At 35.7% G+C, this 22,140-nt stretch overlaps 1 protein-coding gene across 13 annotated transcripts in view; it reads right to left on the bottom strand.

Moving 5' to 3' along the window:
• KIF21A (kinesin family member 21A) overlaps positions 1 to 22,140 on the bottom strand; it is a 188,409-nt gene that overhangs the window by 49,960 nt on the left and 116,309 nt on the right. For 8 of the 13 annotated variants that reach the window (XM_055396517.2, XM_055396525.2, XM_055396518.2 and 5 more), the window contains exons 8-12: positions 19,296 to 19,491; positions 18,438 to 18,627; positions 17,742 to 17,805; positions 7,842 to 8,045; positions 3,037 to 3,075 (exon numbers count right to left, since the gene is read on the bottom strand). In XM_055396517.2, the coding sequence (XP_055252492.2) occupies positions 3,037 to 3,075; positions 7,842 to 8,045; positions 17,742 to 17,805; positions 18,438 to 18,627; positions 19,296 to 19,491 (693 nt within the window). The remainder of the gene's footprint in view (positions 1 to 3,036; positions 3,076 to 7,841; positions 8,046 to 17,741; positions 17,806 to 18,437; positions 18,628 to 19,295; positions 19,492 to 22,140) is intronic. The other 5 variants (XM_055396521.2, XM_055396528.2, XM_088836977.1 and 2 more) reach the window with 1 other exon arrangement.

Raw genomic sequence — 22,140 nt, 5'->3', positions numbered from 1 at the left:
ATACATGGACTTATTCTTAGCTTCTAGGCTAAAAAATTAATATTATGTAGGCCCTGCTATTATTATTAATCTGTAATGTTTAACTCTAGGTCCCAATTCTCAGAGATATTTTTGAACTCAGAACAAGATGAATATAAATACTTTTCCTTTGAAAATTCTTAATTTTCAAAATTTTCATAATTCTTAATTTTCAAAATTTTCATAATTCTTAATTTATGTTTATTTAGGTAGTTATTTCTTTAATTTCTCTCTTCCCCACTAGACTTTAAGACTCGTGAGGGTAGGGATCATGTCTGTTTGGCTCAGCATTACATGCCCAGTACCCATGGTATGTGCATAATAAATGCACATGAAGGATTTATTAAACATATTCATCCCTATGACTGTGCATGAGCATCTCTGTTTGGCACCTCTGCCTGAGTCTCACATACTAATTATGTTGGAGTAAAATTGTACAGATGCGTGGAATACAGCACATCTCTAGAGTAGAAACTACTAGCAGGAATATCAATTAACTGGAGAGGAACCAAGTACACTACAGCAAGATTACATGAGTGTGTTAAATCACTTGTTAGAGAAAAATGCTGAACATACTTGAATGCCTGTCATACATCACTTAGGATGTTGATTTTCCATCATCATGCATTTCAAGATGGAAATTTAGAAAGAAATTCCCCTTCATCCAATCATCTGACTCAAAGACCAGCACCATGTACTCAAGCAGTGCTATACTTGAGATAGACCTAAGGCTTAGAGCTAGGAAAAGAGCATGTGTATGGAGATATTTCTTACTCCCTCTTCTCTGAAGTTTCCCTTCCTCACCTGCAACTGTTGCAACATACAATTTTTGTTATTATCAGTTCCTTCATTACTTCAGGTTCCAGCACAAATTTCCTTTTATTCAGGTTTATAGCCATACAACCATCTTATTCCAGATACTTGACCTAAAACACCCTCCTACTTCCTCCAAGTCACCAGAGTCCAGCTCAACAAATCTGTTTGTGCCAATTCTGATGCAGAAAAATCAGCAGTAAGTTTGTTATTAATTTACCCTATATCACTTAAAAGCTTCAACTTTAAAGTACAATTTGATACTTAATGATTATTATACAGCAATTATTCACGCTTTCCTCAATAAACTGGGGAAATTTTATATCTAAAATAACTGTCTAAGCAGCAATGAAAAATATGTAAGTTTGCACTTTACATAGAATCAGAATCTTTGAGCTGGAAGACGTGATGAAATGACTTAAAACCTTTGACATCTTGACAACCAACGTCAACATCTCTGTTGGCAACGAAAAAAAGAAACTTTGCCCTGGGGAAGTTGATCAACTCAAGGGGACGTAAATCCAGGTGTCATGACTCCAAGGCCAGTATTCTAGAACATTGCCTCAAAGTTCGGTTCACAGAGACAGAAGCATCAGCATCATCCAGGAGCTTGTAAGATATGTAGAATCTCAGGCTCCACCTCAAAATGAAGTCAAAATCTTCATATTATCAAACTCCCCAGGTTATCTACATGCACATTCATGTCTAAGAAGCCTTGTCCTAAAACACCAAATAATTCTGCTTTTGTTATCCATTAGGGATCATATAAATATTAGAAGCAAACTATGTTCATTAAGTACATTTAAAGGACTTAACTACTTGAAGGTGGGAAAATGTTTCTATTACACTACTTAAACTGTATATTTTATTTTGACCTTTCAAAATAGAAAATTTTTCACATTTTATTGCCCTGATTTAATCCAATGATAAACATAATATCCTAAACATAATTAGGTGAGTCCTAAGATGACTTATAGATAGATAGAATTATAGTCTAACTATAGAATATATTAAATAAGTTTTGGAATAAATTATAGCAACTTTAGAATACAAGCTTCCCTTGTGGATCAACTGGTAAAGAATCCGCCTGCAATGCAGGAGATCTGGGTTTGATCCCTGGGTTGGGAAGATCCCCTGGAGAAGGGAAAAGCTAGCCACTCCTGTATTCTGGCCTGGAGAATTCCATGGACTGTATAGCCCATGGGATCGCAAAGAGTTGGACACAACTGAGTGACTTTCACTAGAATACAATATGTAGAACATAATTGTGGAATGTAGATTATTAAATAACTTAAAATATAATTTTAAGGTTTCAGCTATTTAAATTAAGAAATTAGTTTAACTAATTGTTGCAAAATAAAAGTTCTCAAAAGGCTTATTTTAAGTAAGAAAATTTATAAAGTGGTGCTTCTAAAAGATTTAATATTCTTTTGAAATCAGTTTATGTTAATCATTTTGATTATGTAATTAGGAGATGTTTAGTAAAATCAATAGAGAGAATTTCTAATAAGTAAAATAGTACTTGACACATGGTTAAATAATCATAATACTAATGAGTAAACTGCAAATTTTTATTATATTGAGAGTTCAGAAGTGTGTTCCTAAATTTTGCTCAAATATCCAATGGAAAAAAAAAGGAAAAGATCCTGCTTTTGATGTTCATTTTAGATACATTTAAATAGCAAAACTTGTTTTTCTTATTCAACCTTAAATATGCCTTATAAATCTTGTCTGTAGCAAGGCCACAGTTTCCTTTTGCCTTGTCATTTTAATGTTGTTTTCCCAACAAAGATACATAAAAGAAGGAAGTGAAGAGAAGGAGTCCACCCCTAACTTAGCATGTGCTGCAATAAAATGTCAGTTCCCACCAAATTAATAATTCTCTATTCACAGGATTCCAAAAGATATGTTCTAAAAGTCTAATGGTGGGGTTCTTGGGTCATTTTTAGCCATAAAAATTATAATAGTCTATACTAAATTCACATGAAATTGCCTGAATTTTAATTCATATAACTGGTGTGGGTTTTTTTCTCAAAAAGTAGTTTTTATATTTTCAGTGTTTTTGTTAATTTTATAAGATCATCATTATTTTTAGGAACACCAAGCTAATATAGTCTGAAATATAATTCTACAACACATATCCTTGTGAATGGCAACTAAGTATTTAAATGACATTTTAATAAAAAACCTGGAAAATATTCCAACCTTCTTTCTTCTCGATTGCTTTCCTCAAGTTTCTGTAGCCTTCAAAATCACGAGGCACAGTATTGGAAGGCCAAGCCAATGAAGGACAAACCAGACAGTAAAAAGCGAAAGTGATAAGAAGGTAAAAATGATACATGAGCTTGAAGACTTTAAAATAAATTTTAAAAGATATCATCAAAGGACAATACACAGTAAAAAGGCAATACATTTTGTATAAATAAAAAGTAAGTAGAAAAACAAGCAGCAATATATCTAAGAAGAGTATATAGACTATCAGTTGAAATTACTCAGCAGTAAAATGTACATTCTCAATTTATGAAGCTGATAAATAGTACGAGTATTTGGATGCCATTGCTTTTCTTAACCTGAAATGGATCAATTTTCTCAGCTTCCAAAAATAAAAGAAAAGCTCACTTTCAATGATACTGTCTTCCTTTAAAACCTTTAAAAAAGACTTTTTTATGGCATCATTTAAAGAGCTTCGAAAAGTAATGCCTTTATACCATAATATGAAAATACCATTAATACTATATACTAGGATACTAATTTTTAAACTTGTTTTATATTTTAATACACTACACATGAACATCACTAAAAATTCTATTTCAGAATTATATATGAAATGGTATTATGGTCAAATGAATATGGTTGTTATGATATCAGTGGAAAATTATAATTTTATTAACTGAAATTAATATCACTGTACTAATTACTAGACTATCAAAAGGTTATATCTAAGGCAAAGGCTGCAGTAAAATGGGAAATGTAGTACTTTTCATTAGTAAGATTATTTTTTAACCAGGAAACTATGAGAAAAACTATAAATATGTATTTAGAAGTTTGAAGTTTAAAGAATATTCAGTACACAGAATTGGGAATCTTTACTCAATGGAATGTACTGAATACCCATTATCTCTCATGTAGACAAAAAGATAGAAATAGATGTGCTAGGCTCTGATTAAGCATATAGCAATCTTGACATAGTACACTTCTGTCTGCAATTCCAAAAATACTTTTCAGAATCATCAATATTTTTAAGTAAAGAGATGGAGTCTTAGTAATGCATCATTTCATCAAGGCATTTCTCATTTTAATTTTATAATGTGATTTTAATTCACAGGTCTGTGATTGTTTTCACAATCAACTTATAAACTGCTGTTGCAAGAAGAGACTAGCAATCTTTCTGAGAAAAAATTTTGCAGTGATATTCATCAGGGATCAAAATGTCCAGTATAATGGCTAAAAAAGGGAAAGAAAAGCCATTGCTTAAGAAATCTCTCTAGAGTTTCTAGAGTTTCAACCTGACACCACTAAATACAAACATAATGCAGTCTGATGAATGACAGAATTTTTTATTGATATAATGCAAATCATTTAAAGCTAGATATCCAAAATATGGGGATTATAGTGTAAAAGGCAAATTTTATTTATCCATATACACAAAAAAAGAAAAAAAAATCTAGGCTTATAGTGACTGTAATGAGCTATATTGGCTCAAAGAATATGGTTCCCTGGCAAACAGTCCTGATTTTCTATTTTCAACATGAAGAAATTTTGTTTACCTTACACAAGAGAGCTATATTAAAACACATGGATGATATGAGCTAATAAACAGATAAACTTTAGATGCCTCCCCAGTTGCTTCTTTAAAAAAAAAAAAACAAAAAACTGCAATCAATAGTTCCAAAGACAGTAGAGGGACAGAGATGTAAACTAATAATCTGGTAATTCTCCATAATTTAAAGGAGTACGGTCTTTATTTCATTTAGTTCCATTATTATGTTCTTCCAAAGTTAAATGGGGTGTGGGGCCTGTGACAAATCTTGCTAACCATTCTAACATTTGTATAACTAAATAATAGAAATAGGCAATGTTGCCCATTCAATTATTCTTCCTTACCTGCTTACTGTCTACACTTGGATTATTTTACAGTTCAACAGAAAACAAGCACAGAAAGGCAGAAGAGCCAACCTTTAAACCACACATATTAACAATTGGTTGTAGTTTAGATAAAAACTTTGATGCATAAGAGGGTGAAACATTCACATAAAACATGATTTAGGGCATATTCCTTGAAAACAAACATAGCTTCTGACTTAAAAATGATATAGTTATCATTCTTCCAACCAACACTTACAGTGTCAGAAGCCCTGTAGTAACTACAACCAAATGCTAACAACACAAAACAAAGTAAATTAAAAGACACGGAGCTTCTAAAAAATTTGCAGATTCAGTGGGAGAAACGAAAGCAGCTATGAGAACTGGGACAACTGAGCAAAACTGAACCTAAAGGCCAAACTCCAGATAGGTTTTGGAAACTCTCAACCAAAAAGGGGTGTTAAAAAAAAAAATCTTCCCTACACCATTTAATTTTCATGAGATTGCTGCCCACATTTTCAATAGTTGGATTAATGCTTTCTCTTTCAAAATTACAAATCTCCCTAGAGGAATCTTCTTAGTTATAAGTCATTTCCACTGGCATGAGTTCCTTTAGTCAGATAGCTTTGTTTCCAACTTTGAATTTAAGGAGATGAGAGAAGTAGATGATTTTGAAATTGGGAGTGCTTTGGACTAGGGAAGAATTACATGAGAACTGACCTCATAAGGGAGGAATGAATCAAGGCACCATTGGGACACTAAGTAGGAATAAGAGAGATTGGCTAAGGCAGAAATTCATTTTTTCCCTCTGCTACTTTCCTTTCCCTATTCCTTTTTGAATTGCTTGTATTATGCTATAAAATGAATAAATATCATGTTATGTGTATGAGTTAGGAAATCTGGACATTATACATTTGTAATAATTTCTAGAGAAAAATTAGTTCCAAGTTGCAAACAATTTTAAATGGAACTCACTGTATATGCAAAGTTGAGGTAGCACCAAATCTTGCAATGCTCTATTTGATAAATAAATAAATATGCAGCAAGTAAGACAACTCAACCAGAATCAATACATCTAAACAGGACCTACTGCCTCCAAAGAGTTCCTACAGAGACTAATCACTAACTTCAGTAAAGTTGCTATCATTCTAAAGATTTCTGGACCTCTTTGTTTATTATTTTTGTTTCAACCGTAACAAAAGACCCATTAGCTAAAATGAGAGCTTACTAACATTTTTAAAATAAGAATTTATATTACGTATACATACAGCTAAAAGTTATTGGTGATAAATGAAATGCTTTATCAAGCTGATTAAAATAGTAATATTTATCAATCAAAATGCTTACAACTTTGCATTGTTACAAAAATAACCTGTATCAGAGGTATTAATTTATGGTATCTATGATCACTATAAAAATGTCAAAAGAGCCTAGGTTTCTAATGGGATCCCTATTATTTATTATTCATACCCAACTGGTGACTATGGTAACATATCTAAATTTACCTCAAAATGAAAGAGCAGAATCAACTCATGACCTTGAGAAATATATCCTTGCTTACTGTTCATGAACCCAAACTACCTACACCTTTAAAAACAAGTCATACCATTTCACATTTTGACCAACTACACAACTGAATTTTACAAATAAATGATAAGTTATATGCAAAGGTCTCATTTTCATTTCCACAGTATGTTGAGTCACACCAGTTTTGATAATTCTGTGAACACTATTATAGTTTTAAGTGCCCTACATAAAAACTCATCATGATATATTTCTAATGCTGCCATAATCAACCACTCATGAGCAATACCTATTAAGACATTAGTATCTCAAGGATGCAATTGCAATTACAATGCTCCTAAGACCATAGATGTGCAATTCCTGGTTTTAATTATTCTTTTTTTTTGTAATTATTCTAATAATCCCTTCTTAACTCAAGGACACACAGCAGAATTAATTCTGAGAGTCTGAACCTTTAACAACTTTAGTCAACAGACTTTTCAAGGAAGATATGCCTGGTTGCCAAAATAAATGTCTAAATAAACAGAGCAAAGCAGCACTAGATCAAATATCAATAATAATTCTACAAAGTGCACTTCCGAAACAAGCTATTTAACAAATAAGATATTCTATTCCCCTTTGGAATATCTAGCCAAAAATGCTTAAAATTAATTTGACCAGCATGTTTAAAATATATTCTATGTAAGTAATTTGACTGCACCATAGAATCAATATGTAAACATGTACACAATTTACGAGGTCTTTACCACTCGCACATTACATGTGGTTATAATTTTCCTCCTCTTCTTTGCATCCAGTTGATTTCAGAGGGAGATACTACCAGGATGCAAGGAAAAGGAAGCTTAGAACAGTGGTGAAAAGCTGAGTAACTCCTTGTTGGAAGAGTCAGAAAGTCTGAAATAACATAAATAACTTTGACATAATCAAATCAGAAGTCCTGCTGAAAATACTTAAGAGACCAAATGACATTAAATGACAGCCTGATGAATTAATTTAGCCTTTAGTTGAACTAATCTAGACAGGAAGCAGAATATATCAGTGAGACTATTTAACTGCATTAGAAAATGGAAAAAAATGAAAATACTAAGTAATGATAGAAAAGCTTTGCAGAAAAAATGAATGGAATGCAAAGACAGCTATTTGAAGAAATAATAAAATAATTTCTAATAGTAATTTTACCTTGCCATAGTCTAAATAAAATTCACTACCGTATTATTGTAATTAAATTAATTTTTTACATATAAGGAAGAGATAAATCTTTAAAAGTATATAATTATAATCTATGTTAAATGACACTTCATTTTTTAATATGAGGTTATATATACTCATTGCAACTGCAAATTAAAATATCCTTAAAAGTGAGAAGAATAGAGATTCATATAGAAGTGATTTTATAACACTACCTTTTTTTCTTCTTCTTTTCTTTTCTTTTCAGCTTCTCTAAATCTTTCTTAGCTAGGTCTATAATCTCAATGGTCTCTTTATCTGAGGATACTATAGAAGGGGAGAAAGCTGATGATCCGCTGAAATATGGTGATCTTGATGTGGCTCTTGTCAAGTTTTTCCGAAGATTTTCATTCACTGCTTCACTTTCTAATAATTTTGCCCTAGTGAATAAAAATATATTTCAGTTGTAAACATTTTATTACTGTGGAAATAATACATAACATAAAATTTACCTCTCTGTCTCTTAGATGTACAGTTCTACAGCACAAAGTACATCCACACTGTTGTACAACCACTGCTACCATCTACCTTCAGACTTTTCTATCTTCTCCAACTGAAACTCTGTACCCATCTTATAAAATACACTATAACCTCTCATTCCCCTCTCCTCCGAGTCCCCAGCAAGTACTATTCTACCTTTTATCTTTGCAAACTGGACAACTCTAGGAATAAATGGCGAACACATTAAATGAGTTGTTTTGCAAGCTAAAACATTTCCCAAAACGTATTTCAACACTGCTACAAGCTACAGTTTTTTAAAAAATGTGTTCACAAACTTTAGTGTTTGAGATATTTTTAAAACTTCCCTGATTAAATAATTATAAATTTGAAGTAACATCTGTGCTCAAAAGTGCAAGTGATAATTAGATTACTGGCATTCTGGCCAATAGACATTTGTTATTCTGGCTTTGTAAACCCATCATTTAAACTTAAAATGTAGAAGCAGCATGGGTCCCTTCCTTCCATTCGTTATTCATCATGTTATAATAACGTTTCCAAATAGTTAGTCAAACATACCCCTAACTGGTTGAAAGATATCTGTTTCCTGAATATGGTAAAGGAAAAGACAAAATCACCAAGGAAACCTGAGTCTGATAATTGAAAGCATTCTTTTGTTTGCTCAAATGGTCCTCACAATGACAGGAGAATAATGCAAGTGCTGTTAGTAAAACGCAAAAACACTGAATGATGAAATCCTAAAAGAACCTTGATTCTTGAGATTACAAGGGATTCAAAGACTACTCTAGGCCAGTTCCTTAAGTTCATTTAATTTAAATTATCATGAACATGATTATAGATCTCAATATAATACATTTCCCAGGTCAATTTGGAGCAAGGATGACTGAACGCATGCTAAATAGCTTCGCTGGTGTCCAACACTGTGAGACCCTATGGACTGTAGCCCATTAGCCTCCTCTGTCCAGAGGATTCTCCAGGCAAGAATATTGGAGTGGGTGCCATGCCCTTCTCCAGGGGATCTTTCCAATCCAGGGACAGAACCCACATCTCTTATGTTTCCTGCATTGCCAGGCAGGTTCTTTACCACTAGCACCACCTGGGAAGGCCAAGAGTGACTGAGGCAGAGCTATAAGGAGAAAATGCTATATGCTAGTTCTACTACTAGCATGTACTCCTCTCTGTCTCAAAACTATATTACTATGTACTTTCGCATAAGTTCAAATATTTCAGAGGAAGATGCTAGATTATTTGCAGCTACTGAGCTCTAGAAGACACAGTCAGCTCTGTTTTTTCACTGTCTACCAAAATTATTCCTGACACCACTGAAATCAGTTAGAGACAGAATATACACAAATCAGTGAATATATTTTATATGTTCTATATATTCTTTAATGAAATTGTTTTACTTTATATCCAGTCGCAACAGCTACAATGTTTTAAAATTGTTAAATAGCTTAAATTTTAAATGTTTAAAATTGTTTAAAATTTAAATGTTTAAAAGTGTTAAATGTACACACTTCTAAATTAAATGATTTCAAAATCAATTTAAAGAAAATTCTGAATATAAGGCTGTTATTTTTTAATAAGAAGTCAACCTAAGTATAAAAACTCAGCTTAAAGATAAAAACTCAAAGTCAAAATTTACACTTTTTCATATTTTCAATATCTAGCTAGAGCCCGAGTACATAATAGTGAATGCTAAGAATGACTGAAAATACAAATTAGGTATCAATAATGACCTGTTTTTAATTGGCTCATTTATATAATAATCAGATAATCTGTGTTTATTAGTACCAGATTTTAACAGTTTGCATTTGGTAAGGGCATATTTTTAATGCTTCAGTCCTGGTGCTAATAAAGGCTGAAACCCTTAGGGCTCACCTCCAACTCCACTAATCCCACACCACACTCCCGCTTTCTGTGAGGGCTGTAGAGATAACATCTCTTTGCAATTTCTTCTCTTTCCACTTACCCACCCACACATTTGTTGCTGTCTGCATTTCATTAAATTGGAGACCAATCAGTGAGGCATAAGGAGAAGTACACAGGAAAACTGACAGTTCAATCTCAGCTTTATCACTCACTGAACCCTAAAAGATGCTGCTGCTAAAGCTTCCACTTTTTCTTCCATAAAAGAGATGAAAATATATACTTCTCTAGCACAGTTATGAGGATGATACACAATGAATTTAAAATTTATCTGGGAACATTTTAACAAATAGTAACTATTCTTATTTAAAAATTGAAAAAATATAATTATCTAATTGTAGGTGTTCAGTTAAATCAACTACAACCATGAGATAGTACTCATGGAGCCCTGCAAAACTCATGTTAGAAAAAATATTTAATAGCATTTTAAGATGGCTGGATGGCATCACCGACTCTGTCGACATGAGTTTGAGTGAACTCCGGGAGTTGGTGATGGACAGGGAGGCCTGGCGTGCTGTGATTCATGGGATCGCAGAGAGTCGGACACGACTGAGTGACTGAACTGAACTGAACTGAACAGAATATCATATTTCAAAGAATAGATAGCAAAACAATATATACAATGTGATAAAAATTTTACAAAAGTATGCATTGAAAAAAATAAATATATTTTGTGATATACAAAAATGAAACATCAGTTCTTAGAATGATGACTCTGGATGATTTTAACTTTTTTAATACTTTTCTATATTTTCAGAAATTTCTACAAAAACTTTAAACCTCAGAAAACTAGGATTAATTAGTGACTATTATCATTTCACAACAAATAATGTGATGTATAAGTTTATTAAAAGGTAACTAGTAATTTTATAATTAAAATGATAAGACTTAAAATATAAACATTCCCATGTGGGGCAATACATTGACATAATCTGCATTAAAAAGCTGTGAATGAATGCCTTTCTAAGAGAAATTATTGATTAAAATATGGACTAGAGTAGAATTTGGTAGATAAAAATACAATGTGAGAACTTATAACTAAGTAGTAATAACATGTTAGACCTTTATAGCATTTTTCAATTTAAGATTTTATATATCCTGTCCTTTTATTGGAGCCCCAAAATAATTCTTTCCTCTTCATGAATCACAGTTTTGTCATGGCAAAGGGGCTTGTGTAACTCAATGAAGCAATAAGCCATGCTGTGCAGGGCCACCCAAGAGGTTCATAGTTCATGGTTCAATGTGGTCAACTGGAGAAGGGAATGACAAGTGGTGGTTTAGTCACTAAGTCATGTCTGACTCTTTTGGACCCCACTGACTATAGCTCACCAGGCCACTCTGTCCATTGGATTTTCCAGTCAAGAATACTGGAGTGGATTGCCATTCCCTCTCCAAGGAGTCTTCTCCACCCAGGGATCAAACCTGGTTCTCCCGCACTGCAGGGAGATTTTCTACCAACTGAGCCACCAGAGAATGGCAGACCACTCCAGTATTCTTGCCACAGGAAACCCACAAACAGTGTGATAAGGCAAAAAGATATCACACTGCAAGATGAGCCTCCCAGGTCAGAAGGTGTCCAGTGAGCTACTGGGGAAAGGCAGAGGGCAATTACTAACAGCTCCAGAAAGAATGAAGAGGCAGGGCCAAAGTAGAAATGATGCACAGTTGTGAATGTGTCTGGTGGTGAAAGTAAAGTCCAATGCTATAAAGAACAATATTGCATAGGAACCAGGAATGTTAGGTCTATTAATCAAGGTAAATTGGATGTGGTCAAGCAGGAGATGGGAAGAATGAACATCAATATCTTAGGAATCAGTGAACTAATATGGATGGGAATGGATGAATTTAATTCAGATGACCATTATCTTTATACTGTGGACAAGAATTCTTCAGAAGAAACAGAGTACTCCTCATAGTCAACATAAGGATCTGAAATGCAGTACTTGGGTGCAGTTTCAAAAACGACAGAATGATCTCAGTTCATTTCCAAGGCAAATCATTCAAAATCACAATAATCCAAGTCTATGATCCAGCCACTATGCTGAAGAAGCAGCAGCTGAATGGTTCTATGAAGACCTATAAGACCTTCTATAACTAAAACAAAAAAGAGATGTCCTTTTCATCAAAGAGGACTGGAATGCAAATGTAAGAAGTCAAGAGATACCTGAAATGACCAGCAAATTTGGCCTTGGAGTACAAAATGAAGCAGGGCAAAGGCTAACAGAGTTTTTTTAAGATAACATGCTAGTCATAGCAAACATCCTCTTCCAACAACACAAGAGATAACTCTACACATGGACATCACCAAATGGTCAATACTGAAATCAGACTGATTATATTTGCAGCCAGAGGTGGAAAAGCTCTATATAGTCAGCAAAAACAAGGCCTGGAGCTGACTGAGGCTCAGATCATCAGCTGTTTATTGCAAAATTCAGGCTTAATTGAAGAAAGTAGGGAAAACCACTAGGCCATTCAGGTGTGACCTAAATCAAATCCCTTATGATTACACAGTGGAAGTGATGAACAGATTCAAGGGATTAGATCTGGCAGACTGTGCTTGAAGAACTTCAGTTCATAGTACTGTTCAGGAGATGGTAACCAAAATCATCCCAAAGAAAAAGAAATGCAAGAAAATAAAGTGGTGTCTGAGGAAGCTTTACACCATCACTTCTTGGGAAATAGATGGGGAAACAGTGGAAACAGTGTCAGACTTTAATTTTTTGGGCTCCAAAATCACTGCAGATGGTGATTGCAGCCATGAAATTAAAAGACGCTTACTCCTTGGAAGGAAAGTTATGACCAACCTAAACAGCATATTAAAAAGCAGAGATATTACTCTGCCAAAAAAGGTCCGTCTAGTCAAGGCTATGGTTTTTCCGTGGTCATGTATGGATGTGAGAGTTGGACTGTGAAGAAAGCTGGGTGCCGAAGAATTGATGCTTTGAATTGTGGTGCTGGAGAAGACTCTTGAGAGTCCCTTGGACTGCAAGGAGATCTAACTAGTCCATTCTAAAGGAGACCAGGCCTTGGTGTTCATTGGAAGGACTGATGCTGAGGCTGAAACTCCAATACTTTGGCCACCTCATGAGAAGAGTTGACTCATTGGAGAAGACCCTGATGCTGGGAGGGATTGGGGGCAGGAGGAGAAGGGGACGACAGAGGATGAGATAGCTGGATGGTATCACTGACTTGATGCACATGAGTTTGAGTGAACTCCAGAAGTTGGTGATGGACAGGGAGGCCTGGTGTTCTCCATTCATGGGGTCACAAAGAGTCGGACACGACTGAGCAACTGGACTGAACTGACCTGAACTGAGTAAAGAAGAGAAGCAAAAAGCAAGGGAGAGAGGGAAAGATATACCCAGCTGAACGTAGAGTTCGAGCATATCAAGGAGAGGTAAGAATGCCTTCTTAACTAAACAGTGTAAAGGAGTATAAGAAGACAATAGAATGGTCAAGACTAGATATATCTTCAAGAAAATGGGAGATAACAAGGGAACATTTCACACAAAGATGTGTAAAATAAAGGATAGAAATGGCAAGGACCAAACAGAACAGAAGAGATTAAAAAGAGGTGGCAAGAATACATAGAAGAACTATACAAAGTGCCTGGCTGGATGAATCACAAGCTGGAATCAAGATTGCCAGGAGAAATATCAATAAACTCAGATATGCAGATGATACCACTCTAATAGCAGAAAGGAAAGAGGAACTAAAGAGCCTCTTTATGAAAGTGAAAAAGAAGAGTGAAGAAGCTGGCTTAAAACTCAACATTCAAAAAACCAAGATCGTGGCATCTGGTCCCATCACTTCATGGCAAATAGAAGAGGAAAAAGTGGAAGCAGTGACAGATTTTATTATCTTGGGCTCCAGAGTCACTGCCGATGGTGACTGCAGCCATGAAATTAAAAGATGTTTGCTCCCTGGAAGAAAAGCTATGACAAATCTTGACAGCATATTGAAAAGCAAAGACATTACTTTGCCAACAAAGTTGCAAAGTTCCGTATTGTCAATGTTATAGTCTTTCCAGTAGTCAAGTATGGATGTGAGAGCTGGACCATAAAGAGGGCTGAGAGTTAAAGAATTGTGGTGCTGGAGAAGACCCTTGATCATCCCTTGGACTGCAAGGACGTCAGACCAGTCAATCCCAAAGGAAAGCAACCCTGATTATTCACTAGAAGGACTGCTGCTGAAGATGAAGCTCCAATACTTTGGCCATCTGATTCAAAGAGCCGACTCACTGGAAAACACCCTGATACTGGGAAAGACTGAAGGTAAAGGAGAAGGGGGCAACAGAACATGAGATGGCGAGATAGTATCACTGACTCAAAGGGCATGAATCTGAGCAAACTCTGGGAGATAGTGAAGGACAGGGAAACCTGGCAAGCTGTAGTCAATGGGGTCGAAAAGATTTTAAAATGACCTAGTGACTGAACAACAATAACAACAAAAATTCTTTGACACTAGTGGGCATTATCTCATTTTTACAAATGAACACTAAAGATCAAAGATGTTAGGTAATTTGTTCAAGTTCATACACTTAATAGACAGAAGCTTAAAATTTTCAATCCAGGTAACAATTTAAATTCAAAGCTTATTTAAGTTTATTCCATATGTAAATTACATTTACATGACAAATTACAGTACTGAGATTGTAGAAGAATACTCCTTATGAGTGGGACAAACTGAATTAAAGAGCCATCAAATAAAAGTTGGGAAAGTGGAATAAACTCTTAACCCATATCACAAAAGATTTGATGACCAACCGAACTCAAGGCCTAAGAGTCATCATTGTTCTCTAGATGACTTAGGCAATAGTCTTAACTCAAGAACTTAAAGAAAAAAAAGATATAAGATGCTTCTGTTAGCTACTAGAAGGAATAGAAATGATTTAGTCAGTTTTCTAGGAAATAGTGACACTAGTCAAGCCATTCACCAAATAGTGAGATCAAGCTTAGACCCAGTCTTAGAATAGCAGGAAGGAGGAGAGAAAATGTAGCCCAAGAACCAGAGTATGGATCAACCTGACAACTGACCAATGCCAAGAAAATAAAAAAAGATAAAAAGAAGCAAATAGGAGAAGAAAAAGTATCTTTAGGTACTAAAAGAGATTAGTTTTGTCAGAAGGAATGGTAAAGACAGACTCTAAAGAGTCAGGAAGGACTGGAGACTGGTCAGAGAACAAGGTTTTGGCAGTGGGCAGGAAAGATCATTGCCAATAAAGATGGAAATTACAAGCCCAGGTTGGGTTGCTGACCAAAACTATAACCTAAGGCTCCAAAGTTCTCCATCAAAAAGGTAAAGTTTGGAAATATACAAACAGAATAAATTCAAACTCAACATTCAGAAAACTAAGATCATGGCATCTAGTCCCATCACTTCAAGGCAAATGGATGGGGAAAAAATGGAAATAGTGACAGACTTTATTTTCTTGGGTTCCAAAATCACTGCAGACAGTGACTGCAGCCATGAAATTAAAAGACGCTTGCTCCTTGGAAGAAAAGCTATGACAAACCGAGGCAGTGTTATTAAAATTTAGCAGAGACATGACTTTGCTGACAAAGGTCCATATAATCAATGTTATGGTTTTTCTAGTAGTCATGTATTGATGTGAGGGTCTCACCATAAAGGAGGCTGAGCACCAAAGAATTGATGCTTTCCAATTGTGGTGCTGGAGAAGACTCTTGAGAGTCCCTTGGACAGCAAGGAGATCAAACCAGTCAATCCTAAAGGAAATCAATGCTGAATATTCATGGAAGGATTGATGCTAAAGCTCCAATACTTTGATCAACTGATGTGAAGAGTCTACAAACTGTAAAGGCCCCTGATGCTGGGAAGATTGAGGGCAAGAGGAGAAGGTGGCGACAGAGGATGAGATGGTTGGATGGCATCATCACCTCAATGGATATGAGTTTGAGCAAACTCCAAGAGATAGTGAAGAACGGGGAAGCCTCGCATGCTGCAGTCCACAGGGTCACAAAGAGTCAGACATAACTGAGTGAACAACAATTGGAGTATCTTTGGGATTGGGGGCGGGAGGAGACGGGGACGACAGAGAATGAGATGGCTGGATGGCATCACCGACTCCATTGACATGAGTTTGAGTGAACTCCGGGAGTTGGTGATGGACAGGGAGGCCTGGTGTGCTGTGGTTCATGGGGTCGCAAAGAGTCGGACACGACTGAGCGACTGAACTGAACTGAACTGATTTCTACATCAGATGTTTTCTCATCAGTTTTTACTTTTTGAAGCATTTAAGGGATCTGGTGTGCCTTATGGAGGCAGAAATAGTAGAAAAACTACTCATCTCTGTTTAAGTATCTCTAAAATAGCTACAGGAAGAGAAAGGGAAAGAGAAGACAAACACAAGATAGAGAATTGTTAGGGTAGCTGTGAAAGATGATCTTTCACTTGATTATTTTCTGCATATGGATAGCAGAAGTGAGTTCTGATTTATTTAGATGCTCCCGATGGAGCTGACTGTAGTTTTACTTCAAGAAAGCAGCTCAGCCAACTGGGCAAATAATGGAACCTGAAAATATTACAGAAATAATTCTTGTTCTTGATCATCTTTCTGACCTTTATTCTCATAATCTGTGCTCAGTGGTCCCCTCCACATTCCCACAACAGGTGTGGGTGTTCCATTTACCAATTCTGGTCATCCCATTTACAACATGTGACTATTTATGTAAGTTGACCCAAGTAGGCTGTAAACTCCTTGTTTATGTCATACTTGTTCAATCCATGGCGTGATGCTTGGCCTACAGTGAGTATTTGCTGTACATGTGTGAAATGTGAGTGATGAATGAGCTTTATATGTACCAGGGGCAGGCAAATTATACGGATGCAATAACTCACTCATAAAAGACAGCTGGGGAAGTATAAAGGAACAGGAGTAATGGGAAATTTTTAAAATTAGGGATGACTTATTGGTATTGAGCATTCCCAAATGGAGGGTGAGGAGTACAAGGAGGCAACTCCATGACATCAATTATGCCTATCCTGATATAAGGTTTGGTAAGTTTCTAATTAAGGGTATAATAACTAGAGTAGTAGAAGAACACAGGAAGATAATGTGAGAATAAGAAAGTAGTTTGTGACATTATGTTCCCATATGTTTCATTACAGGTAAGTAACTATTCCCTTGGTGGCTCAGAGGGTAAAGCATCTGGCTTGCATTGCAGGAGACCTGGGTTCGAGCCCTGGGTCGGGAATATCCCCTGGAGAAGGAAATGGCAACCTACTCCAGTATTTTTGCCTGGAAAATCCCATGGATGGAGAAGCCTGGTAGGCTACAGTCCATGGGGTCACAAAGAGTCGGACAGGACTGAGTGACTTCACTTTGGCTTCAATTTGACCTATTCCCCTAAAGTTAACCTGACCAAAGAGGTGACCAAAATATCACTGTGAATAGTTACAACCCTATGGACTGTAGCCAGCCAGGCTCCTCTGTCCATGAAATTCCCCAGGCAAGAATACTGGAGTGGGTTGCCGTGCCCTCCTCCAAAGGATCTTCCCAATCCAGGGATCAAACCCACATCTCATGTCTCCTGCAGTGGCAGGCAGGTTATTACTAGCACCACCTGGGAAGCCCTACACAAAATAAGCCCAACAAATAAATAGTAGCAATAATACTTCACTGCAAAACCCAAATATGTGCATTATATATTGCAGAATATAAACTATACCTGAGATCTTCAATTTCTTTAATATAATTATGAATCATATTACTAATCTCCTCATTCCCTTCACCTGCAAGAAAAAATAAGGAAAGGGGGAAAGAATAAACTGGGAGATTGACATTGACATATATATATATACACACACCGCTATATTTAAAAATAAAAATTGACATTGACATATATATATATATACACACCGCTATATTTAAAAATAGATATGAACCTACTGTATAGCACAAGGCACTCTATTCAGTTCTCTGTAATGACCTACAGAGGAAAAAATCTAAAAATGAGAGAATATATGTATATGTGTAACATTCACTTTGCTGTACAGCAGAAACTAACACAACATTGTAAATCAACTATATGCTCCAATAAAAGTTAATAAAAAAAGAATTTCCTTTAAAATTCAACAGAAAAGAATAAGAGAAAAACAAGGTTATGGAAACAAACAATAATGCTTTGAAACATAATTTAAACAGCAAATTTCCTGCCCTTAATTCCATGAGCAGAAAGACAATATGATGAAGCAAAGACACATTTCATTTCTATAAGAATGTATTATTTATAAATTAAACATTAACTTAAAATCACAGAAACTGACATCTTTACTTCAACTATTCCATGAAATTAAAAACCATGAAGACTATTTCCTGCCCTCCAAAAGTAATCCCTCACTCATTCCACAGTCTACACACAAACCTGCTCGGACAAGAACTTGGTTGGCCTGGTCACTAACAAGCTGTGTGATTCTGGTCCTCAGTGCATCAACTGTCTCTTGCATGGCTTTAATTCTTACACGCAGGTTGTTATTTTCAGTCTGTAGCATTGCATTCTCATGAAACATGTCATTGATGCTTTCCACACCCTCTTCATCAATTATTCTTTTGCCCTAGAAAAGAAAAGTTATTTCCTTGTTGGCTGAGATGTTCTAACTAGAGTTTTGTTAAAGGATACTGCTGCTGTGGCTGCTAAGTCGCTTCAGTCGTGTCCGACTCTGTGCGACCCCATAGACGGCAGCCCACCAGGCTCCTCCATCCCTGGGATTCTCCGGGCAAGAACACTGGAGTGGGTTGCCATTTCCTTCTCCAATGCATGAAAGTTAAAAGTGAAAGTGAAGTTGCTCAGTCGTGTCCAACCCTCAGCAACCCCATGGACTGCAGCCTTCCAGGCTCCTCCGTCCATGGGATTTTCCAGGCAAGAGTACTGGAGTGGGGTGCCACTGCCTTCTCCGAAAGGATACTGTAGGACTGTGTAATTCTACAACCAAGAGCCCTTTTGCCTTAATAGCCTCAAGGCAAGAGTTCCTTTTCCCTCTACTACATCACTTCATTGAGCATGTCACTAAAGAATTTGATTGAGAAAGTAGTCTTTTGAAACAAGAGGCTGACCAAGTTGTTAGACTGAACATTATTTAAAGGTTACCCACAAAGAAAACCATAGAATTCTACCCCTAAAAGGAAAGATGTCACCATTATGACAAGAGACTCCAGAGACATATGTGAAAGCCATCACAGAAAGGTATCACTGTGTACACAAAATGCAAAATCATTAACTTACTGTTTTATACTCCATAAGTTCCATCTGAAGTCGTGTTATCTCACTACGGAGCGCATTGATCTGCTGACTAGCTCTGTCTTGATTGACCATTACTTTGTTCTTGATATTTCTAGCTCGATTGGCATATTTCAGGGTATTTAAAGTTTCCATAAAATCTCTGTCTGAAGGGCTGACACATGCTATCATGATTGTTTGGCTGAAAGATACAAAAAAATAATTAATTAGGTTTAGAGATAAAAGCAAATAAAATGCCAAAATAATCATTTTAAATACCTGTCTTTTGAATAATATCTACTCTTCAAGATACCAAAAGATTGATATTACCAAACATAAAAATAAAAGCAAATTTTAAAGCCTCAATGCTATCTTAAGGAAAAAGATTTTTTTATATTGTCACTTTTTGACACCTAACACCGTGAGAAAGCAAAAGTGCATAAATTTATTTCTCATCTCATCTTTTTTACAAAAAATTTTGAAGCAATATACACAGAATAATTCTAAAAATTAATCTAGCTATGAAATGTTGAAATTCAAAACCCATTGCTTTCATTATCTGCTTAATATTTCAGGATTTAAATGTTTTCTTTTTTTAAATCACTTGCATCCTGATCTTTTTCTTAGCAAAATATTTCACACAAAATTCTATCACCTGTTGAAGAAAAGTACTTAGTATACCCATATGTTTCGCAATATGAAATATCATTTGTGATTGAGTGGTCAAAGTACCAGAAATTTCCGGTTAGATTACACAGGAAAAATGTGAAACATTATTTTACAGTCAGGATGAATTGCTTTATCAACCAAAGAATAAGATGATAAAATCCTTATTATGCCTAAGAAACTTCTGTCAATGAATCAGATGTGGAAATTCTAATAGGCACTTACATACTTCCAATTAAGGATGTAATTTACCCAGGCTCGTCTGCAATGTACACCTATCAATTCTAATCTATGGCCTCCTAGCTCCTGTTCCAATGTTGCCTTCTCCCGAAAATTTCAACAAAGCATTCATAGTACCCCTTTCATTTTTTTTCAAGCTTTATTTTTATTCATTTTAGAGAATATGTAGTAATGTCTCATTGTGTTTTTTCCTAAATTGTAAAAATGTTTACACAAGTTTTAAAGGTTACCTTCCATTTACAGCCTTGAGCTTATTTTATATCCAACAGCTTGTACCTCCCACTCCCCCATCTTTATACTGCCTCCCCCTACACACACCTGGTAACCACTAGTTTGTTCTCTGTAAGTCTGTTTCTTTTTTGTTATATTCACCAATTTGTTGTTTTTAGATTCCACATATAAGTGATGTCATATACTATTTGTCTCTTATTTCACTTAGCAGAAAGCCCTTCATAATTACCCTTTTAAAAAGGGACCCATTCCATCTATCTTTATTCCTTTGTGAACTCTTGCTCATCCTTACCCTTAGTTTTACTATTATTCAAGATTGAATTTAGATATCTTCTAGTCTAAGAATCCAACCCTGAGCTTGGCTATACTTTGTCTGCTTCCTCATACCCTCTGCATACCTATTCTTTATGGATAAAGATTATGACTATATTACAATTTTATAGATCCAAACTCTTAGATACTAAACTCCAAGAGGAAAAAGATCATCAAATATTTTTTATTCATCAGATTATTTCACACAAAAGATATCTGGAACATATTCAGTTCAATTCAGTCGCTCAGTTGTGTCCGACTCCTTGAGACCCCATGGACTATAGGATGCCAGGCCTCCCTGTCTATCACCAACTCCCAGAGCTTACTCAAACTCACGTCCATCAAGTCGGTGATGCCATCCAACCATCTCATCCTCTGTCGTCCCCCTCTCCTCCCACCTTCAATCTTTTCCAGCATCGGGATCTTTCAAATGAGTCAGTTCTTTGCATCAGGTGGCCAAAGCATTGGAGTTTCAGCTTCAGCATCAGTCCTTCCATGAATATTCAGGACTGATTTCCTTGAGTAATGACTGGTTTGATCTCTTTGCAGTCCAAGGGACTCTCAAGAGTCTTCTCTAACACCATAGTTCAAAAACATCAATTAATTAGTGCTCAGCTTTCTTTATATTCCAACTCTCACATCCATACAATATTACTGGAAAAACCATAGCTTTGACTAGACTAGGACCTTTGCTGGCAAAGTAATGTCTCTGCTTTTTAATATGCTGTCTAGGTTGGTCACAGCTTTTCTTTCAAGAAGCAAATTTCTTTTAATTTCATGGCTGCAGTCACCATCTGCAGTGATTTTAGAGCTCCCCCCCAAAGAGTCTGTCATTGTTTCCATTGTTTCCCCATGTATTTGCCCATCTATTTGGAACATATTAGCTCATTGTTATTTGTTTGGAACATATTAGGATTTGGAACATATTCAGTTCGGTTCAGTTCAGTCCCTCAGTCTTGTCCGACTCTTTGTAACCCCATGAATCACAGCACACCAGGACCCTCTGTCCATCACCAATTCCCGGAGTTTACCCAAACTCATGTCCATCAAGTCGGTGATGCCATCCAGCCATTTAACATACTCATACATAACAGTTCAGTTCAGTTTAGTCTCTCAGTCATGTCCGATTCTTTGCAACCCCATATTAGGTCCCTAATAATTGTTCATATATCATGTGTATATTTATTTATTTGAAGTGAGAAGTTAAAATAATTCATGCACCTCTGTTGATGAAGAAGATAAGGTAATCCAATAAGAGTGATGATCATGAATACTAATTAGAGGTCAGTACTACTCAAAGTGTAGTCTCCAGTCCAGTGCCAGTCTGGGAAATTCATGACAAGGATAGAAATTGAAAGCAAGCATTTTAGAAACTTTTACAACATTTGAACTTGCTGTAATC

This window comes from Moschus berezovskii, chromosome 6 (assembly GCF_049115385.1).
Source record: "Moschus berezovskii isolate FMDL1 chromosome 6, NW_MosBer_1.0, whole genome shotgun sequence".
Classification (NCBI taxonomy): domain Eukaryota; kingdom Metazoa; phylum Chordata; class Mammalia; order Artiodactyla; family Moschidae; genus Moschus; species Moschus berezovskii.
The sequence above is the reverse complement of the archived record's forward strand: the minus strand, read 5'-3'. Positions and strand labels throughout refer to the sequence as shown.